Source organism: Blastomyces dermatitidis, assembly GCF_000003525.1.
Source record: "Blastomyces dermatitidis ER-3 genomic scaffold supercont1.2, whole genome shotgun sequence".
Lineage (NCBI taxonomy): Eukaryota > Fungi > Ascomycota > Eurotiomycetes > Onygenales > Ajellomycetaceae > Blastomyces > Blastomyces dermatitidis.
The window spans coordinates 1,283,747-1,305,042 of record NW_025544775.1 but is presented as its reverse complement, the minus strand read 5'-3'; the positions used below and the strand labels follow the sequence as shown (position 1 = coordinate 1,305,042).

Here is a 21,296-nt window from a genome sequence, read left to right as displayed (position 1 = left end):
CCGGCTTCTTATATATTGAATCTTGTACACTAAATTAATTAGTGGCCGCTAGGGCCCCCTTTACATTCGTACGCTAGTAGTTCGGAAGCGGCCGCGTTATTATCCGACGGTCGTACGTTCTTCCGAACCACAACTGAAATACTGAGTTCTTCTTAATAAGTTCTGTAAGTGATCATGCAATATCTGAGAAGTTTCATATAAATGACTGATACAAGTTAGTAAATCTGATAAAGCTTTGTACATCTTTCACAGTACACAGAGCTTTTCATTCAAGAATAACAGAGACTTTCTCAGAATTCATTTAAATTCTCTTATCAGCTTCTATAATAAAACTCAGATATTCAATACTCTTGACTTCAAAGTCATACTTGTTAATATCTATCAGTAGTTCTGCTTCTTATAGTCATTGTAATATCTTCTGTATATATTCTTGATATTCTTTCCTGAACTTATCAGTGAAGATGAGAATGTCATTGAGATATACAGATATAAATTCATTAAGAAAATCTCAGAGTGCTCAGTTAATATACTTCTGAAATGTACTGAGAATGTTAGTCAGTCTGAAGAGAGTAACTGTAAGAGGCCTACGCCGAATAGATCGGTATAATATTAATAGGTCTTATATAACAAAGATAAAAACGCTAGAGAAGGAAAGAAAGAGAAAGTGCAAGAATCAGCGATTGAGGTGGATATTTATATGTGTATGTGGTGGTGTACGCGGTGGAGCTTCGGGGCGGAAGAATATATGCGCGTTTGTAGCAGCCGAGGATCAGTGATTGAGAATGGCTGAGAATCGGAGTGGCGATTGAGAATGGCCGAGGATCGGAGCATACATAGAATCTGTGGAGTGTAACGGAATAGTCTATATGATTGATCGGGGTGGCGGCCGAGGATCGGCGATCGAGAATGGCCGAGGATCAGAGCGTACATGGAATCTGTGGAGTGTAATGGAATAGTCTATATGATTGATCGGGCGCAGCCCGCCACATTAGCCCCCCCTTTCCAGAAGCAGTTCCCATCAGTCAAGGACTGCTGTTTCGGATAACGCGGAACTCGGAGTCCAGGTCGGTTGAGAAGGGAACGGATCGGTGGCGGCGCGGCGGTAGTTGTGGCAGATCTCCTATCTTATATTGTTCAGCGGGGTCTCAGTGAGAAGTATTTGATAAGGGGATACACTGGAGATTATGATGTCTTACAACTGGAGATTTTATCATTGCATAGTGGCTTCTCTTCAAATCATTGTTGTCCAACCTCTTCAAGCTCCTGTTTGCAAATTTGAACAGAAGCTAATCTTTTCCCTGTTTCATCAGGGCATTCTTGTAGTTATCTTCTGAATCTTCCTCTAATGTAACATGGTTGGCGCGGACAGGCGCTGATCTCTCTCTCAAGTGTGAAGACACATAGGTTGATCGGCAGTTGGAAGCAATGTGTTCCAATCAGTTACAATTGATGCATACTCCACATTGACATCAATCAGCGACTTCTTCGGGAGTGATCCCAGGGACTCGAAAGCCTGTTCAAACAGCGGAAACTCTTGCTTGTGCATAGGCATTTGAATCTATCCAGTCCATGACATCTGCATCATTGTTCTTCGGTGCGGGTGTATAAGTGGCTGGGTTATTTGTCAGTGCAGGTGTATAATATCTTCTGCCACTGTTCTGTATACTCTTGAGCTTGGTAAGACAGTTGTCCAATGTCCGGAGCTGTGTGCAGAAACCTTCATAAGTTGGGTCTTCATTTATGCTTATGAGGGCCTGTAAGAGTTTGAAAGTTAATACCTTCTTGAGCATGCTAATCTTCATTCAATCCTCCCAAGATTGATCACCTGCTTCTAGGATCTTGATGTCAAAGTCAGGAATGAATGTTGTAAGAGAAATGTTCCTCTGTCAGATGCTCTGTAACCAATCTAATGCTTTCTGTTGCATGGCAGTGTCTTGGAATAGGATATCAAGATGTCTCATGATGTTGTCAGATGTTCGCAACACTGATTCACATGCTTTCATCCATGAATGAAACTTCTGTTTCGCGCGATCCTTCAATCATCCATTGATATACCAACCTTGATTGGTTAATGAACTGATGGAATCTTCATCTACACTCAGTTTCGCGAGCATTTCCATCCTCCATGATGAGTAGAGAGTGAGGTCAGAAGCATTGAAATATGCAGGAGCACCTAAGTGTTCTTTCAGCGCTTTTGTATTCGATTCTGTAGATGTTGGAATTGCGTGGGTTAATTGTTGGATCTCTTCATATTGGAGTTGTTGAGTCGCGTGCATGTCTGCTATCTGTTGTTGTTGTAGTTCCAACATTGCTCGGAGCCACTGTGGCACTGCGTCTATGCTCATGTTTGAGGGTTCCATATTATCGTTAGACATGGTTATATCGATCGTCGGATGTATGATATCTGTGGAAGTGTAATTGTATTCTCATACATCTGGGTGTCAGGACTCTCGGGTCTTTCGCTGATGTTCTCTTGTAAGATCTTATTCTCTTCGTAAGATCTTGTTGCGGGGCCAGGGCGACTGGCGAGCAAGCTTCTATCTGGGGACTATCTGGGGACTCAGTGTCCACTTATCTGTGTTTTCTCTTTCTTACGCGTCGTTACGCGTTTGAATATCTCTCAATGAATAATCGTTCCTGATGAGGAGACAATGCATGGATAATTGTTTCCTAATAAGGAGACAATGAACATTTTTATAGTGTAAGGGGCCTACGCTGAATAGATCAGTATAATATTAATAGGTCTTATATAACAAAGATAAAAACGCTAGAGAAGGAAAGAAAGAGAAAGTGCAAGAATCAGCGATCGAGGTGGATATTTATATGTGTATGTGGTGGTGTACGCGGTGGAGCTTCAGGGCGGAAGAATATATGCGCGTTCGTAGCAGCTGAGGATCAGTGATTGAGAATGGCCGAGAATCGGAGTGGCAATTGAGAATGGCTGAGGATTGGAGCGTATGTAGAATCTGTGGAGTGTAACAGAATAGTCTATATGATTGATCGGGGTGGCGGCCGAGGATCGGCGATCGAGAATGGCCGAGGATCGGAGCGTACGTGGAATCTGTGGAGTGTAACGGAATAGTCTATATGATTGATCGGGCGCAGCCCGCCACAGTATCTATTCATTCAAAGAGATCATATTATATTCAGAATACTGTAAGTTACTCATCTCCTTCAGTGATGCAGATCTTATGAAACACAGTGATGATATCTAGCTTTGTAAATCATTGACCTTGTTCAATGCAAGCTAGAGTTTCATTGATAAGAGTTAATGAGTAGCAGTTCTTCTTTATTATTCTGTTCAGTTCTCAATAGTTCACACAGAATTGAAGTTCTTTATCTGGTTTTTTTGCAAAGAGAATAGAGATTATAGCAGAAGAATTGCTAATATGTATGAATTCTTTATTCAATAGATTATTGAGTATTATTATTATTATTATTATTATTCTTCAATTATAGATGTATGCAGTCAGAGACTATGACATCTACCTGAGAACTTTAGTTCTCAGAGTTTTTTCTATGTCTGTAAAGTTAACTATTGTACATTCATCAATTTCAGATATGCAAAATCAGAAAATTCCAGCTCAGAATACAAAAACTGTTTATAAATTGCAGTGTTTTAACATCTTTTGATACTTTGAAATCATTTGACAATATCATGATAAAAGAAAAGAGAGAAAGAACACAGTCTCAAAGATAAACATATTAAATAGATAGATAGAAAGAAATTGAAAGAAAAAGATACAGAAAAAGATAAAGTAAAGAGAGACTATAACAAAACAAATTATTAAAAGAGAGTGTATAGCTGTTTTAACAGACTATATCTGATTAATTTTCTCCTCTTCATATTCAGATAATTCTGAATTTAGTCATTTTCTTGTAGCTGCTTGAGTTTCTGATAGAAAGTTTATTAAGTATTTAATTCCTGTCTCAGTTGAGAATAAGAATCTCATATTTAATTGATTTAAATCATACTTCTCTTTCAATCTGGCTCTGAGACTATTGTATAATGCACAGTGTATTATAATATACTCAGAATTCTCATTTATATTGCAGAATGAGCATTCTATTGAGTTAAATCTATCATCAAATCTTTGTATATAAGATTTGAAATAGCTATGTTCTAGTTTCAGCTGTATTATAGATGAGAATATTTTCTTTTTACATTTAATTAAACAAGATTTTCACTTGAGTTTTATTTCAAATCTTGAATAATATATACTCTTCTTTTATTTCTGTCAGCTTTCATTTCACTTATCTAAACAAGATTCTTTTATTTTTCTCTTTATAAAAGATCAGAATATAATTTTTTGAATAGATCTGCTTAATTCTGCATTCTTTTTTACAGCTGAATCAGCCAATTCATTGTCATGAATATTCATATAAGCAGGAACTCAGTGCAGATGAATTCTCAGCTTTGATATTCTTCTCTTTTGAATTTTTAAAACAGAGTTTAAGATCAGTTCAAGATTCATTTGATCATTATAAATCTGACTATTTCTAAGTCTTTTTAAAGCAGCTTGACTATCAGAGAATATTTATATCTCTTTTAAACAATTTCCTCTTTTATAAGATTTTATTTCAATGAGTTTGAAAGCTTTCACTATTACAAATAGTTCAGTATCAAAGACTTCACATTCAGAGTCTAGGTTTCAGAAATCTGAGATAAAATTAATATTATCTTCAGTAAAAGCAATGTCTGCGCCTAATCTATTCAAGTTCTCATTTTTTAAGTCATCTGAATAAATCAGAATAGAGTCTTTTACATTGATTGTAGAAATTCTCTTTAAATGCTGTTCATATTCTTTCTCTTTTGATAGTTCACTTATTTATAAGTCTATAAGAGATTCAAGCTTTTTTCTTCAGAGAGATAACTTCTCATGATCAACTTTTTCAATATTTAAAGAAGAAAATTGATTTTTGATCAGAGAGTATAGTCTGTACAGTTGAGAAGGCATTTTCTTTGAAGAATTATTTTCATTTCAATCAAGAAATCTATTCCAATCCAGTTCATTTCCAGAGTTAATTGGTAGATTATTGAGTATCTTTCAAAGAAGAAGAAGTTCATCTCAGAACATGTTATAAAGAGAGTCTTATAATAATTCAGAATTCTTATCATTCTTCTTCTCTAACTTAATACTGTGATTCACTTCAGAATCTTGTAAGAGAGATATATTCATAATATTATCTTATTAAAAGATATCTAGATATTCATGATATTATTAAAAGAGTTTCATATAAGAATCTGTTATTATAATATAGAATAACTTTTCTAGAGTCTTTTTAATATCAGTCAGACTAATAGAATAGATTGTCATATAATTCTGCTATCAGTAACTTCTTTTTCAGAGTATTTCATATGTGTTGACAGAGATCTGTATCAGATTCATGATCTTGTGAATGTCATCTTCATGAATTCTATCATTGTTAGAGAATATCAAGGTTCTGTTTCAAGTGTTCAATAAGATGCCTTGTTCAGATAGTCAGACAAGTTCTAATATAAGATTATAATCAAGATTATTAACTTTATATACATAGATATCTTCATGTTGATGTTCTTCTACATCTATAGTCAACTTCATCATGTAACAGATACAAATGTCTTTTGAGTCATTAAATTCTGTGAGAAGTTGAGATTTTGATAAGAGAATACACTGAAGGTTGTAACATCTTATAACTGAAGATTTAATCATTGTATAATAACATAGACTGCTGTCTATCATAGCTTTGATATTATACATATTATCAATCACAGTAGATACAAGAATCATATTCATTATCATTTTCTCTTCAAATTATTATCATCTGATCTCTTTAAGCTTCTGTTTGTGAATTTAAACATAAGTTAATCTTTTTCCTGTTTCATCAGAGCATTCTCATAGTTATCTTCTGAATCCTTCTCTAATGTAACATAATTGACATGAACAGGCACTGATTCATTCTTTGAGCAAGAAGATACATAGACTGATTGACAGTTGAAAGTAATGTACTCTGATCAGTTACAGTTGATACATACTTCTTATTAATATTGATCAGTAACTTCTTCAGAAGTGATCTCAGAAACTCAGAAGCCTGTTCAGATGACAGAGACTCTTACTTATGTATAGATATTTAAGTCTACTTAATTCATGACATCTGCATTATTGTTATTCTTCAGTGTAAGTGTATAAGTGACTGAGATGTAACATCTTCTGTTACTATTCCGTATACTCATGAACTTGATAAGATAGTTATTCAATGTTCAGAGCTGTGTGCAGAAGTCTTTATAAGTCTGGTCTTTATCTACACTTATAAGACTCTGTAAGAGTTTAAAAGTTAATATCTTCTTAAGTATACTAATCTTCATTTAATTCTTCTAAGATTGATCACCTGCTTCTAAGATCTTAATGTTGAAGTCAGAAATGAATGTTGTAAGAGAAGTCTTTCTCTGTCAGATGCTCTGTAACTAATTTAATACTTTCTGTTATATGACAGTGTCTTGAAACATCAAGATATTTCATGATATTATCAGATGTTTGCAACACTGATTCACATGCTTTCATTCATGAATAAAACTTCTGTTTCACATGATTCTTTAATCATTCATTGATATATCAACCTTGATTGATTAATGAACTGATGACATCTTCATTCACACTCAGTTTCATGAGCATTTCCATTCTTCATAATGAGTAGAGAGTGAGATCAGAAGTATTGAAATATATAAAAGCATCTAAGTATTTCTTCAGTGCTTTTATATTTAATTCTGTAAATGTTGAAATCATATAAGTTCTTTATTGAGTTAATTGTTGAATCTCTTCATATTGAAGTTGTTGAGTTGCATGTATGTCTGCTATCTATTACTGTTGTAATTTCAACATTGCTTGAAGTCACTGTGATATCACTTCTATACTCATATTCAAGAGTTCTTTTATATTATTATTAGACATGACTATATCATTTGTTAAATATGTGATATCTGTGAAATCTGAAGAAGTATAATCATATGAATATCTCATACATCTAAGTATCAGCACTCTCAGATCTTTCACTGATATTTACTTATAAAATCTTACTCTCTTTGTAAGATCTTGTTACAGAGTCAGAGTGACTGATGAGTAGACTGACTGCTGAGATCATGAATTTCATGTTTGATCTCATTTAATCTGGTTTCATACATTTCTTGGCGTGAATCCCGCTGGGACTGGCTATCAAAAAAACAGGTAAAGTGACTATATATCAGATCTTAAAATGAAACTATGACTTGAAAAAAATGAGAAAGTGGTCTCATTTGGTTCTATTTAGTCCCATTCTTGATATAAAGTTACTATTTTTAGACATTTTAAGGTTTTTTTTAGACTATTTTTAATTTTTTAAAAAGTTTCGCTTTTTGATAATGCTCAAATGAGATTTAAAGTCATTTAAAGCAATAAAAATAATTTAAATTGAGAAGTGAAAATCATGATCTCATTTGGAAAATGTGATAAGAGTAGACAGTAAGTCTCACTGAGACAGTATGAGACTACTATCTAATATTAAAACCGTGTAATGGGATCAGTCGAATTGGTAATGAGACTATCAAAAAATCTGGTCCTGGTCTCAGACACGGTCACACGGTCAGTCTACTGATGAGCAAGCTTCTATCTGAGAACTCAGTGTCTACTTAACTGTTTGACTGTTTCTCTATTTCTTATGCATTATTACACATTCAGATATCTCTCAATGAATAATCATTTCTAATGAGAAGACAATGAATGTTTTGCTAGTATAAGAGGCCTATGCTGAATAGATTGATATAATATTATAGATCTTATATAACAAAGAGAAAAATGTTAGAGAAGAAAAAGAAAGAGAAAGTATGAGAATCAGCAATTGAAGTGAATATTTATACACATATGTGATAGTGTACACAGTGAAGCTTCAGAGTGGAAGAATTTATACATGTTTGTAACAGCTGAGAATTGATGATTGAGAATGACTGAGAATCAGAGTGTATATATTTGAGAATGAAGTGATTGAATCAGTGATTGAGAATGACTGAGAATCGGAATGTATGCATTTGAGAATGAAGCAGTTGAAATCTGTGAAGTGTAACAGAATAGTCTATATAATTAATCGGGCGCAGCCCGTCACAATTACAGAGTATCTGACAGAGAAATACTTCTCTTACAACATTCATTTCTGACTTTGACATCAAGATTCTAGAAGCAGATAATCAATCTTGAGAGAATTAAATGAAGATTAGCATGCTTAAGAAGACATTAACTTTTGAACTCTTACAGACTCTTATAAGTGTAGACAAAGATCAGACTTATAAAGACTTCTGTACACAGCTCTGAACATTGAACAACTCATGAGAACTCATTTGTAAAGAAAGATTTAAAAGATGATAATAAATCTTCTAAGCAGATTAATTACACTTGTCAATGAGCTGATTCATAAGTTTAACAACTGTAGAGAGTAGTGAGTGACTTGAACTGATTCTTGAAATCACTTATTAAACAATCTGATAATAGAATTCTATGTCTGTTTCAGCCTTGATAATATACTTAGATAGATAATAAAGAACAGCACAGCTGTCAGTACAGAGAACAATGTCAGTATTTACTAGTCAGCTAACTGTAATCAATCTGTTATAGTTATTGAGAATTGAGTTGTTATAATGAGAGTGAAGCTGATAATATCTACTACTCAAAGATTTGAGAATAGCACAGTCAGTTCAGTATTCATACAGAGCCCCGGTGATCAAATGGTTAATGCGGCCATTCAGTAGCATCTTGGCGTGGGAAATCAAGACACGTGGGTTCGAAACCCGCAGAGAATACATTAAATCCGGAACTCAAGCACCTCAGGTTTCTAATAAATACAGAAGTGTATAAATCACTTCAATGAATCACTCTATATTTCTGAGCTGAGAAGTTATTATTGCATATATCTAATTGTCACTTCTTTGTATTTTTCTATGTTTTTGTTATCTTGATATAATCTTAACACCTGTATTTCCTCCTGTATAATTAATACTTGACCTGTATTTAATATTATACAAGGACTCATCATAAGCTCCGCTTGTATATAAGTATAATGAAAGAATAATAATAATAATAATAATTATTCATACAGAAAGTGAAATCAGCAATGTAGATTGTAAGTAATATAGTAGTTATAAATACAGTACTTCTCACTACAGTGATAATATTAAACATGATTAAGAACTGTAGATAAATGTTCAATAATATTTATCTAATCAGAATAACTGAGAGAAAGAGATGATTATATATCTTCAGACTGAGTATAATTAGACTTATAATTCTCAGCTGTAATAATATGATCTCAGTAGTTAGCAAAGACTTGACAGAAGTCTTTATTTATGTCAAGTTCAGAATTCAGTGCATTCTTACATTAAAATACACTATGTAAGTGCACTGATCTATAATCTTATCACTTGTAATAAGTTCAGTGATCTAGAATTTTGAATTTCAAATCTACAATCTTTTTCTTGAAGATTACAAGTTGTAGATGAAAGTAATATATAACTATAGTGAGATAGTCATGAATACTATCTCTTATAAACTTTAACCTCTCAAGATTAGTACTGCACTTTTAAATAATATAGTCAGAGAAGTAATGTATCAGATTATTTCAGTGATGATTTGCAGCTGAGAGAGTAAGAAATAGATGCAGAGATCTGACATTTCAAATATAGACTTATAACTGATAACATTTTATATCTTAAAAAGAACAGATTTTATGAAGACTCTCTGCAAACTGTGTAAGTGAATTCAAAATCACATTAGATTGTGAAGTGTCAGCAGTAAAAGCAGTCTACAGCTTCTCTAAAGTGAGATTCTTAATAAGAGAGTCAGTTTAATTGTAGAAAAAGTAGTTCTGATTATTAATCTATCTGTGAAATAGAGAATTGAAAAGAATATATTAAGAATAGCTATAACAGATAAAGCAGCTATTATGATATTTAAGAAGAAACTGCATGTAATCTGCAAGACTAATTATTCTTTATCTAGACAGAATGAATTTAACTTCATCTTATAAGAAAAGTGTTGAAAAGACTTGAGAAAAGAGTGAGTGAGTGTTATTAAACTCACTAAGTAATGTATTACAGACTGAAGACAGAGTAAGATAATCAATCTGTTCTTACTGTGATATTTCAAGTTCATGATAAAGTTACTTAACTTCAGATTATGAGATTAAAAGATCTGAAACATCAGAGTATTCAGATGAGATATTCAAGTTTTCAAGATTTAAATAATTCTCATTTTTAATAACTGTTAATTCTTACTTATCAAGCTTATGAAAAGAAATCTGATCAGAGATATCTTCATTTTCAGATAACTGATTCTAAGTCTCTTTATCAATCACAATATTCTGATAACTGAGATGATTTTTACAGAGATAGATTAGTCATTGAGCAACAGCTTCTTTATAAATTATGAAATCTCAATAAAACTGATATTATATGTGAAGATCTATATTTGAATTTAAAGACTTTAATATAATAATATTAAGATTCTTAGAAAGAAGTGAGAGAGTGTTATAAACACAGTCAGTGTCTCTAAGAAAGCTAACAATATAATCTTTATACTTATACTGATATTCTCTGACTTAACAGATCTCAATGAAGACATGTATATATGAAATTAACATCTCTTCAATCTGACTGAGAATAGAGAGATCTGAATCAAGATCACTGAGATCAAGATTATTCTCTGAAGAGAATAAAAACAGTTTATCAGACAGCTATTTTAAATCAACAGCATGATAATGAGTATAAATATTATCTTAAAGATTTATTCTCAATCAGTTAATCTGATAATAGCTGCAGATCTTCATCTGTAAATCTTTAAGTGAATGATGAAATTTCTGTATACACTGTCAATTATCAGAATTAACGGCTGAATCTGTAAGATAAGTAGAACTCTGAGAGTTTATTGAAGAATCTGAGACAATTGCAGCCTGTAACTGATTATGTTTCTGAAGAATTGTGAGAACTTCTATATTTAATGTGTTAATTGAGCTTTCAGATTATGTAGAGTGCTGAGATGTCAAGAGACTGCTAACTCTTCTATTAAGTCAATTAATAAACAGATCTGCAGAGCTCTGAGAAGCAGAGTTTTGAGAAGTTGAGAATAAGAAAAATAATATAAAAGCTGTCAGCAGTGAAAGCATGCCTGTAAAAGTGAAATGAGATTGACTTGAGAATAGATTAAATGATAACACAGATGATTGTAAGAATAAGTACTCGCAGGCAATTATTCAGATGTTTGCAGCTTAGCGTGATATGTACTGTTAACTACTAGAGGTATTCATAGTAGAAAGATAAAATGTAGAAGTCAAATATATAATAGTATTCAAGCTGAGTTGTAAATAGTATTCATGAACTTCAGTCTATATAGTTGTGTGTAGTCAAGAGCTGCTAACTCTATTAATTACACAAGAGATAGAAATAGAGATAAAGAATTCATAAGAAGTAGAATTTATTATATATATCTCTCTCTCTAAGACTTCATCTGTGAAGTCTTTCACTGAGTGACTTCATAGGATCAGCTCAGCACTGCAGTAATACTCACTAAAAACTCTTTATATCTATAAAAAAATCTCAGTGAGGAAAAATCTCTTATTACTGTGAAGAGAAAAGAGTCTATCACTCAGTTTCTTATTTTATAAGATTCTTTATAATTTACACATTCTTCTCTGACTATTATGCAGATTCATCTCACATCTTTTATATAAAAGAGTTTCAGTTAACTCTTAATTATTTTCATGAGATTCTTTTATAATCATTATATAAATTCATCTTATAGATAAATCACTCTCTGTGAGATTCTTCTCATTAATGAGAAGTATTTATAAGTTAATCTTTTACTCATTCTTATAAATCATCATTCTTTAACACTGTAGAATTATGAGAAATTTTTCATTCTTTCATCAACTTTATAGAATTATAAAATCAAGATATTTACAGTCTACAATCACTCTTTATAGTTATATAGAAAGATTCAAATCTGTAATTCATTATCACTCTTTATTTACTAGAGTGATCTGACTATTTCATAGAATCATTTATAGTGTAAATAAATCTCTCTAGAGTAGTATAAATATCTCAGATCTGTCTGTAAAATCTTATCTTCTTTTCTCTTTTTCTGTAACAGCTTTTATTCTCATAAACTGTAAGTATTCTCATTCATCTGTGAAGTGTTTTTACTCAGATAATAGAGAGAGTATGTTTCTAATAATATCTATATATTAGTTCAAGAACTTCTCAAGAATACAAAAAATTTAATTTCAATATCTTTGTGAATAATATCTGACTGCTGCTGAGCTTCTTACAGATATTCTTATAACTTCTTTGATTACTTTTTATCAGCTGATGAGACAGAAGTGCTCTCACTTATAACAGTGTCTTCATTTCTTTCAGCTCTGTCACTGTACTTAATCTTCAGATCAGTGATTAATTCTGTGTCTCTTTCAGATCAGCTTCTGACTCTAAGTAGTGTAGTCTTACTCTTTACTATAAGTCTCTCTATAAGTGATTTCTTACAGACTCTAGCTAATAGTTTCTGCAAACCTTTCAGTTTTGTCAGTACTCTTCACAGCTTCACAGATCTATGATTATCTCTCTTCTGCCTGTATAATCTTTAATCAGATATATAAAAATATGTTTAGATTCTCTATCAATGATTCTTATACTGCAGCGCATTTCTGTAATCTCATTATCAATGAGAGATAAGTCTCTGAGTATCTGTAAAATTCAGGTAATCAAGGCAATGCAAATGTTATGAATTTATAACAGAAGTTAGTCTGAATAGATGAGCTCTCTCTTCATGTCTCAATTGTTTTCAGACTGAATACTTCAGTATAACTAGACTGGCCGCCGGGACCATGAATTTCATGTTTGGTCCCATTTGGTCTGGTCCCATACATTTCTTGGCGTGAATCCCGCTGGGACTGGCTATCAAAAAACCATGCAAAGTGACTATATATCAGATCTTAAAATGGGACCATGACTTGAAAAAAATGAGAAAGTGGTCCCATTTGGTCCCATTTAGTCTCATTCTTGGCATAAAGTTACTATTTTTAGACATTTTAAGGTTTTTTTTAGACTATTTTTAATTTTTTAAAAAGTAACGCTTTTTGGTAACGCTCAAATGAGATTTAAAGTCATTTAAAGCAATAAAAATAATTTAAATTGAGAAGTGGAAATCATGGTCCCATTTGGAAAACGTGACAAGAGTAGACAGTAAGTCCCACTGGGACAGTATGGGACTACTATCTAATGATAAAACCGTGTAATGGGATCAGTCGAATTGGTAATGGGACTATCAAAAAATCTGGTCCTGGTCCCAGACACGGTCACACGGTCAGTCTAAGTATAACTGAGAAAGTGAACACAGCTTTATAAGAAATATTTAATTACATACACAGATAATCAGCTCTTAAGATTCTGCTGTAACTGTATATACTCTGATATTTAGCTTCTTTAAAGTCTATGCATTTCTGACAGTTTTCATATTAAATGCAATAATTATCTGTATCACAGATATAACACTCTCTGCTTTATTATTATTATTATTATTATTCTTTCATTATACTCATATACAAGTGAAGCTTATGATGAGTCCTTGCGTGATGTTAAATACAGGCTAAGTGTTGATTATACAGGAGGAAATACAGGTGTTGAGATCATATCAAGATAACAAGAACATAGGAAATACAAAGAAGTGACAGTTAGATACATGTGATAATAACTTCCCAGCTCAGAAACACTGATTTATTGAAGTGATTTATACACCTCTGTATTTATTAGAAATCTGAGGTGCTTGAGTTCCGGATTTAATGTATTCTCTGCGGGTTTCGAACCCACATGCCTTGGTTTCCCATGCCAAGGCGCTACCGGGTGGCCGCATTAATCATTCAGTCACTGAGGCATACTCTGTGCTTCTTTGAAGAGAGAAATTAATAGTTACAGAGAAATTAAGTATTATAAATACTAAGAATATAAGTATGAGTTTTCTTTATTTTTTCTTTATTAATCTCTAAATTATGTTCATAGCTTTGTTTATTTACTTTATTTTTTCAGCTTTTTAATGAGAATATAATTTCTTCTTTTCTTTTCATATACTGCAGACTGTTCATCTCAGTAAAAACTTATTATCTTATAGACTAGAGTTTATAAATAACAGTGTTAATATCTTTATTATAATTAGATTCTTAGTGAAGACTGCATTATTCTGACTTATCAGAATTCATAGTATGAAAGTCATGTCTCAGCTTTCACAGATATCTTATCTACTCAGATAATTCTTAAGTAAACTTATTTATTTTATTAGAATACTCTTATCACTGAATCTTGAATCAGAGCTTATAATCTCACTTTTCTGAGTTAATAATTTCTTTAATCTGATATTCTCTTTTACTCTCTAGTACTTTATAAACAGAGTGATGAGTCACAGAATTCTCTTCTGAGAATTTCTTATATTTATAAAGTAAAGAGACATGAAAAACATTATATATTTATAACTCAGATAACAGTTTTAATCTATAGAATTATAAACTAATGTTCTTTATAATCTTATAAGACTCTATCTATAAGAGATTCAGCTTCTTACTAGATCTTTATATAATAATATTTTCTAGACTTAGTCAGTCTCTATTATCTTTCTTAAAACTCTTTATAATATGCTTGAAGTCATAGTATCTCTTCTAATACTCTTAGATCTTTCTTAAGAATTCACAGACTTTCTCTCAGATATTCTGAATTCTCTCAGCTCATTTATAGATATTATTACACTCTATAGTATACTCTTATAAATTTATCAAGATTATCTGCAGATAAGTCTCAGTGAGTATCTCAAAGAGAGTTTTATCTATACTGATATATTTTAAGTTATTATATATAAACTCTGTGAGTAATAATCAATGCATTTAGTCATTCTGATTGTAATTGATAAAGTATCACAGATATTATATTAATATACTTATCAGATACTCTATCTGATCATCTGTCTATAAATGAAAAGCTATACTTAGATCTTGAGAGATCTTCAGTATAATTATCAGATCAGATCAGAACTTCTCTATAAAGATTAATTCTCTATTTAAGATAATATTTACAGATAATTCATACAACTGAATTATATCATGAACAAAGATATGAGTCAAATTCTTTGACTGTAACTTCTTGTGAGTGAGTATAAAGTGTGTTATCTTGATAAAGTAATCTACTAGCATGAGCACATTGTTAGAACAGGTATTATATATATTCTTATTTTCAGAGAGACTTATAAGAGTATTTATTTCTAGCTGTTCTCAAGATTTTTATGAGATGAGTAGAGAAGTAAGTTCTTTATATCATCTGAATTATACTACTTATAAACTCTGATAAATAGTATAAGAATTCACTATTTTCTTCACAAGTTCTTATATCTTTGATCAGAAGTATTTTCTTATAAGTAACTTATAAGTTCTAGTATCTGTAAAATGATCTGCTAGAGAAGAGTTATAATATCTTTTAATAAGTTCTATACATAGAAACTTATTCATAGATATATAAATCTGATTCTCTCTTTATAAGAGATTATTTAAGTCTCTTTAATTCTTTATTTCTGTAGAATTAATCTCTGTTATAAGCAGTTTCTGACTATACTAAGCATATTTATTCTTCAGTTACAGTTCAAATAATCTGAATAGAAGATTTTATAAAGACTTATAGTCTGTTTCTTCTTATATCAGATCTTCTGCAGTGTTTCTCAAAGCTTATAAACTCTTCAGATTATAGATACTCTCTTCAAGAATTCTCACAGAAATTCTCAAAGTGTTAACTCTCAGTGTTATAGAGAGTAGTTGTATAGACTTCTTTTCTCTCTTCTTTTTCTTCTCTTACAGAGAATTAAGAGACTTTTCAGTTAATCTCTTCATAATACTCAGTCTGAGCATTCTGTGAAGTCTTTATATCTTCTCTATTCTCTCTGAATCTGTTATTCTAGTCTTCTTAACATAGTTAGATCTGTGAGAGAGTTTCTCTTCTGAGTTCTTAGTTCACTTAATATATTCTATCTGGAATCAGAACTCACTCAGTCTCTGAGCTCAGTAAATCTACTACTATAAGAGTTTCTTAATTAAAGTAAACTGTTATAAGCTGTTATAGTCAGTTTTAATAGTAATCACTATTATAAAACTCTTAAAGTAGTGATATCAGTGATAGAAGAATTTCACTATTATAAGAAGCTTCTGATTATAAATGTTATAGTTAATCTCTATAAGTTACATCTTCTGTGAGAAAAAGGTCACTGAAACTCAGTTCTTATTTAACTATAGTTATAAGACTATTTCTGAAATTATAAAGAAGAAGATATCTTTCTTTAATCTGATTAAGAGTAAGAGATTAAAGTGAAACAGTATCACTATATCTGTAAATATCTGTTTTAATCTTATAAAGACTGTGTAAGCTTCTAAGATAAGAAAGTTCTTACAGCTATCTCTTCTTAATAATCTTTTCATTCTTTATTCATAGAATGATTTCTTCTTATTTTCATTCTTCAGCATGTCTGTAAGAGTCAAGAAGATTCTCATGAATATAAAGATAAATTATTTATAGAAATTAACAATGCTCAGAAAGATCTGAATCTTATAAATACTAGTTAACTCTGATTATAATAGAATAGTCTTAACTTATAAAGATTTTATCTGAATATCATCTATAGTAATTATATATTCTAGAAAATTAATTCAATGAGTACTGAAGTTATACTTTATAAGCTTAATATACAGTTCTGTCTCATATAAAATCTTTAATATACTTTATATATACTCAGTGTGTTCTTTCTTCTTCACAGAGTATATTCTCACATTATTCAGATATATTATTATAAAGATATTCAGATATACATGAAGTATTTTATTAATAAAAGACTGAAATATTATAAAAATATTAGTTAAATTAAAAGATATCACTAGATATTCAAATAATCTCAGTATAGTTTTAAAGACTGTCTTTTATTCATTCTCAGATTATATTCATAGTCATGTATATATATTAATTACATTCAGTTGTATGAATATGACAGCTTCTGTGAAACAGTTGATTACATTCTTAATCAGAGACAGGAAATAGTAACTCTTTATTATCTTAGAGTTCAGATTATAATAGTCTATATATAATCTGAGATCTTTATTCTTCTTCTTTATAAATATTACAGAGACTTCTGTGAAGATCTGTGAAGATTGAATAAAGTTATTCTTCAGATTCTTCTCTATATAGGTCTATAAGATCTCTGTTTCATGATGACAGAGCTTATAAATTGATTCTTAGAAGAGTTTCTATTCTTTTATCAAATCTATTATCAGATTCTTCTTATAATAAGAAGAAAGTTCAGCTGTCTTTACTAAGCTGATTATCTCTGTAAGATCTCAGTATTTCTCTAATATCTGAAGCTCAGTTTTCATAACTGTGAAGTTCTTAGATATTTATATAGTTATTATATAGATAAGCTTGTCTTCTCTAATTAACTTTATAGTATTAACTGATTCTATCTCTGTAAGTAAGTCTATTAACACTGATTTGAAGTATAAACCTGAGTCACAGACAGCTATGTGTGAATTGTGTCTTTGAAGTTATATAAGTCTTAAGTACATATTATGTATAATATCTGAAATAATTACAGTTTTTACAAATTTTCTCCAGATTTCAGAGAGATCTTGTAATTTAAAGATAATTCTTATAAGTCTTTTAACTCTCAGGTCTGAGTTCTTGCATTCTGCTTGTTATAAGAGCAGATTCTCAGTTTTCATTACTTAGCTTATTTACTCTGTGAGCTTTAGAAATACTACAGTGATCTGAGATGCTGAGTTTATCAATACTTTTCATACTTACAGAGTAGTAGTATTATAGTGCAGTCTTTTCTTAGAAGTATACATTTTCATTGAGAGAGTAACAGATTCAGATATCAGTTTTAAGACTTTTAAGAAGACTATTACTAACTCTGTCTATAACTTCTTAAATTTCTATTATGATTTATCTGAATAGTTTATACAGAGATATTCTGATTTAGAATAGATAAAGCAGAGACTCTTTTTCTTAATCTCTCTATTATATACTTTATTCACAGAAGCTTGTAAAGCTCTCTCTCTCTACTTAGTAGTCAGATATGAATCTCTCTATATTATTATTATTATTATTCTTCAATTATAGATGTATACAGTCAGAGACTATGACATCTATCTGAGAATCTTTAGTTCTCAGAGTTTTTCCTGTATCTATAGAGTTAACTATTATACACTTATCAATTTCAGATATTTAAAATCAGAAAATTTCAGCTCAGAATATAAAAACTGTTTATAAATTACAGTATTTCAACATCTATTAATACTTTGAAATCATTTGAAAATATTATGACAAAGAAAAAGAGAACATAGTCTTAAAGATAGACATATTAAATAGATAGATAGAAAAGAATAGAAAGAAATAAGTATAGTAAAGAAAGCTACAGAACAAGATCTCTGCAGTTTATATCTTAAGCTATATACATATTTTAACACTCTATATAACTGACTGCTGTCTCTGTTCTCTCAGACCTGCTTCAGAAATTATCATTCTCTCTAAAGAGTCATCACTTAGCTAGCTTCTGTAACTAGCTTACTTATAAGTGAGATTCTCACTAAGAATAATATCAGAGCTACTTAATTCTAGTTAAATCTCTAATCTTCTAGCTGTCAATCTCAGTATTTCAGTCTATCAATTGACTGTCACAGTCTTGCTTGCACTAATCATCTATTAAGAATGTCTAGGTCTCATCTCATCTAGATTCTTGCTAGACTCAGAGTGTTCTAATCAGATAGTTTTTAAATCTCATTTCTCTGAAGTAAGTGTCTAGAGTGAGAAAGATGAGATCTGATTAGTTAAGCTTAATAATGATTTACTATTCTGTGAGCACTCTAGATCTCAATCACTCTAGTACTAATCTAACTTGAAGCATCTGAAAGACTGTTAATGCTAAGATCAGTGAGAATTAGTATCTGAGAACCTCTGAAATGAACATCTTAAGCTTGACAATGATTTGCTATAGTGCACCCGGGGGTCCTCAGTACTGTTTTATAACTTGACAGTGAAAGCTGTGATTAAGATGACTCTCACAGGGTTCAAACCTGCCCTCTCTTGACATTCATTCCCCGGGGGGAAGGCCGCTAATTGAGGCTTCATGATAGCGTAGTTAATCACTACGTCACCAGGCCTGAATCTCTCTATATTTTATTATCTTTTTCTAATAAATCTGTTCTCTGTTATTCTGACTCTTGCAGAGCTGATTAGTAATTTACTCTCTGTAAGTCTGTGACTCTCACAGTGATCTATAAATAATGAATAAGAGTCATCAGTTTCTTCAGAATTAAGAACTTAGTATCTTACTTAATAAGCTTATTCTATATATTTTTATTCAGTCTCTTTATAAATATTATTATTCAGGTCTTATTTCAGAGCTCTGTTTTCACAGATTTCAATTCATATTATAATTTTATAAAATACTGTGAGTAGTCTTTATCAGATTTCTTATCTCTTTTTCTAATATTAGTAATTACAGTTCAGATGTTCTCTATTCAACTTATAAAGTCTCTTAACTTATTCTCTAAATAGCTTTTAAGAACAGATCAGTGAGATCTCTTATAATTATTCTCTAGATAATTTAGTCAGTTCTTGACTTCAGTGTAGTAGAGATCTGTTATTACATAGATAATAGCTTCTTCATCTTTTATATTACACAGTCAGACTTGTAAGTCAATTGCAAATACAAACTTATAAAAGCTTTTATAGATTGTGATTCAATAGTTAGTCTTAAGTGATTACAGCTTAAGAAAGTTTCTTTTCAGTTCACAGATATCTCTAGACTGACTGTCAGAATCATGAATTTCATGTTTAATTTCATTTGATCTGATTTCATACATTTCTTGATGTGAATCCCGCTGGAACTAATCATTAAATAAACATGCAAAGTGACTATATATCAGATCTCAAAATGAAATCATGACTTGAAAAAAATGAGAAAGTGATCTCATTTAGTTTCATTTAGTCTCATTCTTAGTATAAAGTTACTATTTTTAGATTTTTTAAGATTTTTTTTAGACTATTTTTAATTTTTAAAAAAGTAACACTTTTTGATAACACTTAAATGATATTTAAAGTCATTTAAAGCAATAAAAATAATTTAAATTGAGAAGTGAAAATCATGATCTCATTTGAAAAATTTAATAAGAGTAGACAGTAAGTCTCACTGAGACAGTATGAAAGTACTATTTAATGTTAGAACTGTGTAATAAGATCTGTCAAATTGATAATGAGACTATTAAAAATTCTGATTCTGGTCTCAGACACAGTTAGACTGGCCGTCCGGATCATGAATTTCACATTTGATTTCATTTAATCTGATTTCATACGTTTCTTGGCATGAATCCCGCTGGGACTGGCTATCAAAAAAACATGTAAAGTGACTATATATTAGATCTTAAAATGAAATCATGACTTGAAAAAAATGAGAAAGTGATCTCATTTGATCTCATTTAGTCTCATTCTTGGCATAAAGTTACTATTTTTAGACATTTTAAGGTTTCTTTTAGACTATTTTTAATTTTTTAAAAAGTAATGCTTTTTGATAACACTCAAATGAGATTTAAAGTCATTTAAAGTAATAAAAATAATTTAAATTGAGAAGTGGAAATCATGATCTCATTTGAAAAATGTGACAAGAGTAGACAGTAAGTTTCACTGAGATAGTATGAGACTACTATCTAATGTTAAAACTGTGTAATGGAATCAGTTGAATTGATAATGAAACTATCAAAAAATCTGGTTCTGGTCTCAGACACCATCACACGGTCAGTCTAAACACAGTTATACAGTTAGTCTAGATGTCTCTGAACATTATGTCTAGAAACTCAGTTCAAGAATGTTTACAGATAGTAAGTATTTCTTATAGAAAAATTGCTTAATTCTGTAAGAGATGCTCAAGAATGTTCTTCACTGAGATTGATTTATTCATGAATTTGAAGAGTTTCTCTGTTACAGATACAGAGAATGATATCTTATAAGTAATTAATAAGTTCTCTGAAACTTCTTTATAAGAGTTATTTATAATTTAAGTAACTGCTTCTGAATATCTGTAGTAGAGTTCACAGGAATTAAAGTATATAAGTTTCTAGTTCTTTCAATTATAATAAGTGATTACTGACTGACTGAGCTTGAAATGTAAGAATAAGTGCTTACAGATAATTATTCAGATATTTACAGCTTGACATAATATATACTATTAACTACTAGA

The 21,296-nt window shown here is 30.8% G+C and overlaps 2 protein-coding genes across 3 annotated transcripts; both read right to left on the bottom strand.

Annotated features, from left to right (window-relative positions):
• Positions 1-1,481: 1,481 nt before the first annotated feature.
• BDCG_16370 (uncharacterized protein) lies at positions 1,482-1,790 on the bottom strand (the record flags this gene model as incomplete). The annotated part of the gene is made up of 1 exon (XM_045425613.1): positions 1,482-1,790. The coding sequence occupies one exon, from the start codon at positions 1,788-1,790 to the stop codon at positions 1,518-1,520; it is 273 nt and encodes a 90-aa protein (XP_045279612.1). The 3' UTR covers positions 1,482-1,517.
• A 96-nt stretch (positions 1,791-1,886) lies between these two features.
• Positions 1,887-2,605, bottom strand: BDCG_16369 (the record flags this gene model as incomplete). 2 transcript variants are annotated; one of them, XM_045425612.1, is made up of 3 exons in its annotated part: positions 2,433-2,605; positions 2,060-2,335; positions 1,887-1,984 (listed from the first exon to the last, which is right to left on the bottom strand). In XM_045425612.1, exons 2-3 carry the CDS (start codon positions 2,307-2,309, stop codon positions 1,887-1,889), a joined length of 348 nt encoding a protein of 115 aa, XP_045279611.1. In that variant the 5' UTR covers positions 2,310-2,335; positions 2,433-2,605. The 2 variants fall into 2 exon arrangements, with proteins under 2 accessions (XP_045279611.1, XP_045279610.1); XM_045425611.1 differs by having other exon boundaries at positions 2,060-2,481.
• Positions 2,606-21,296: the final 18,691 nt, after the last annotated feature.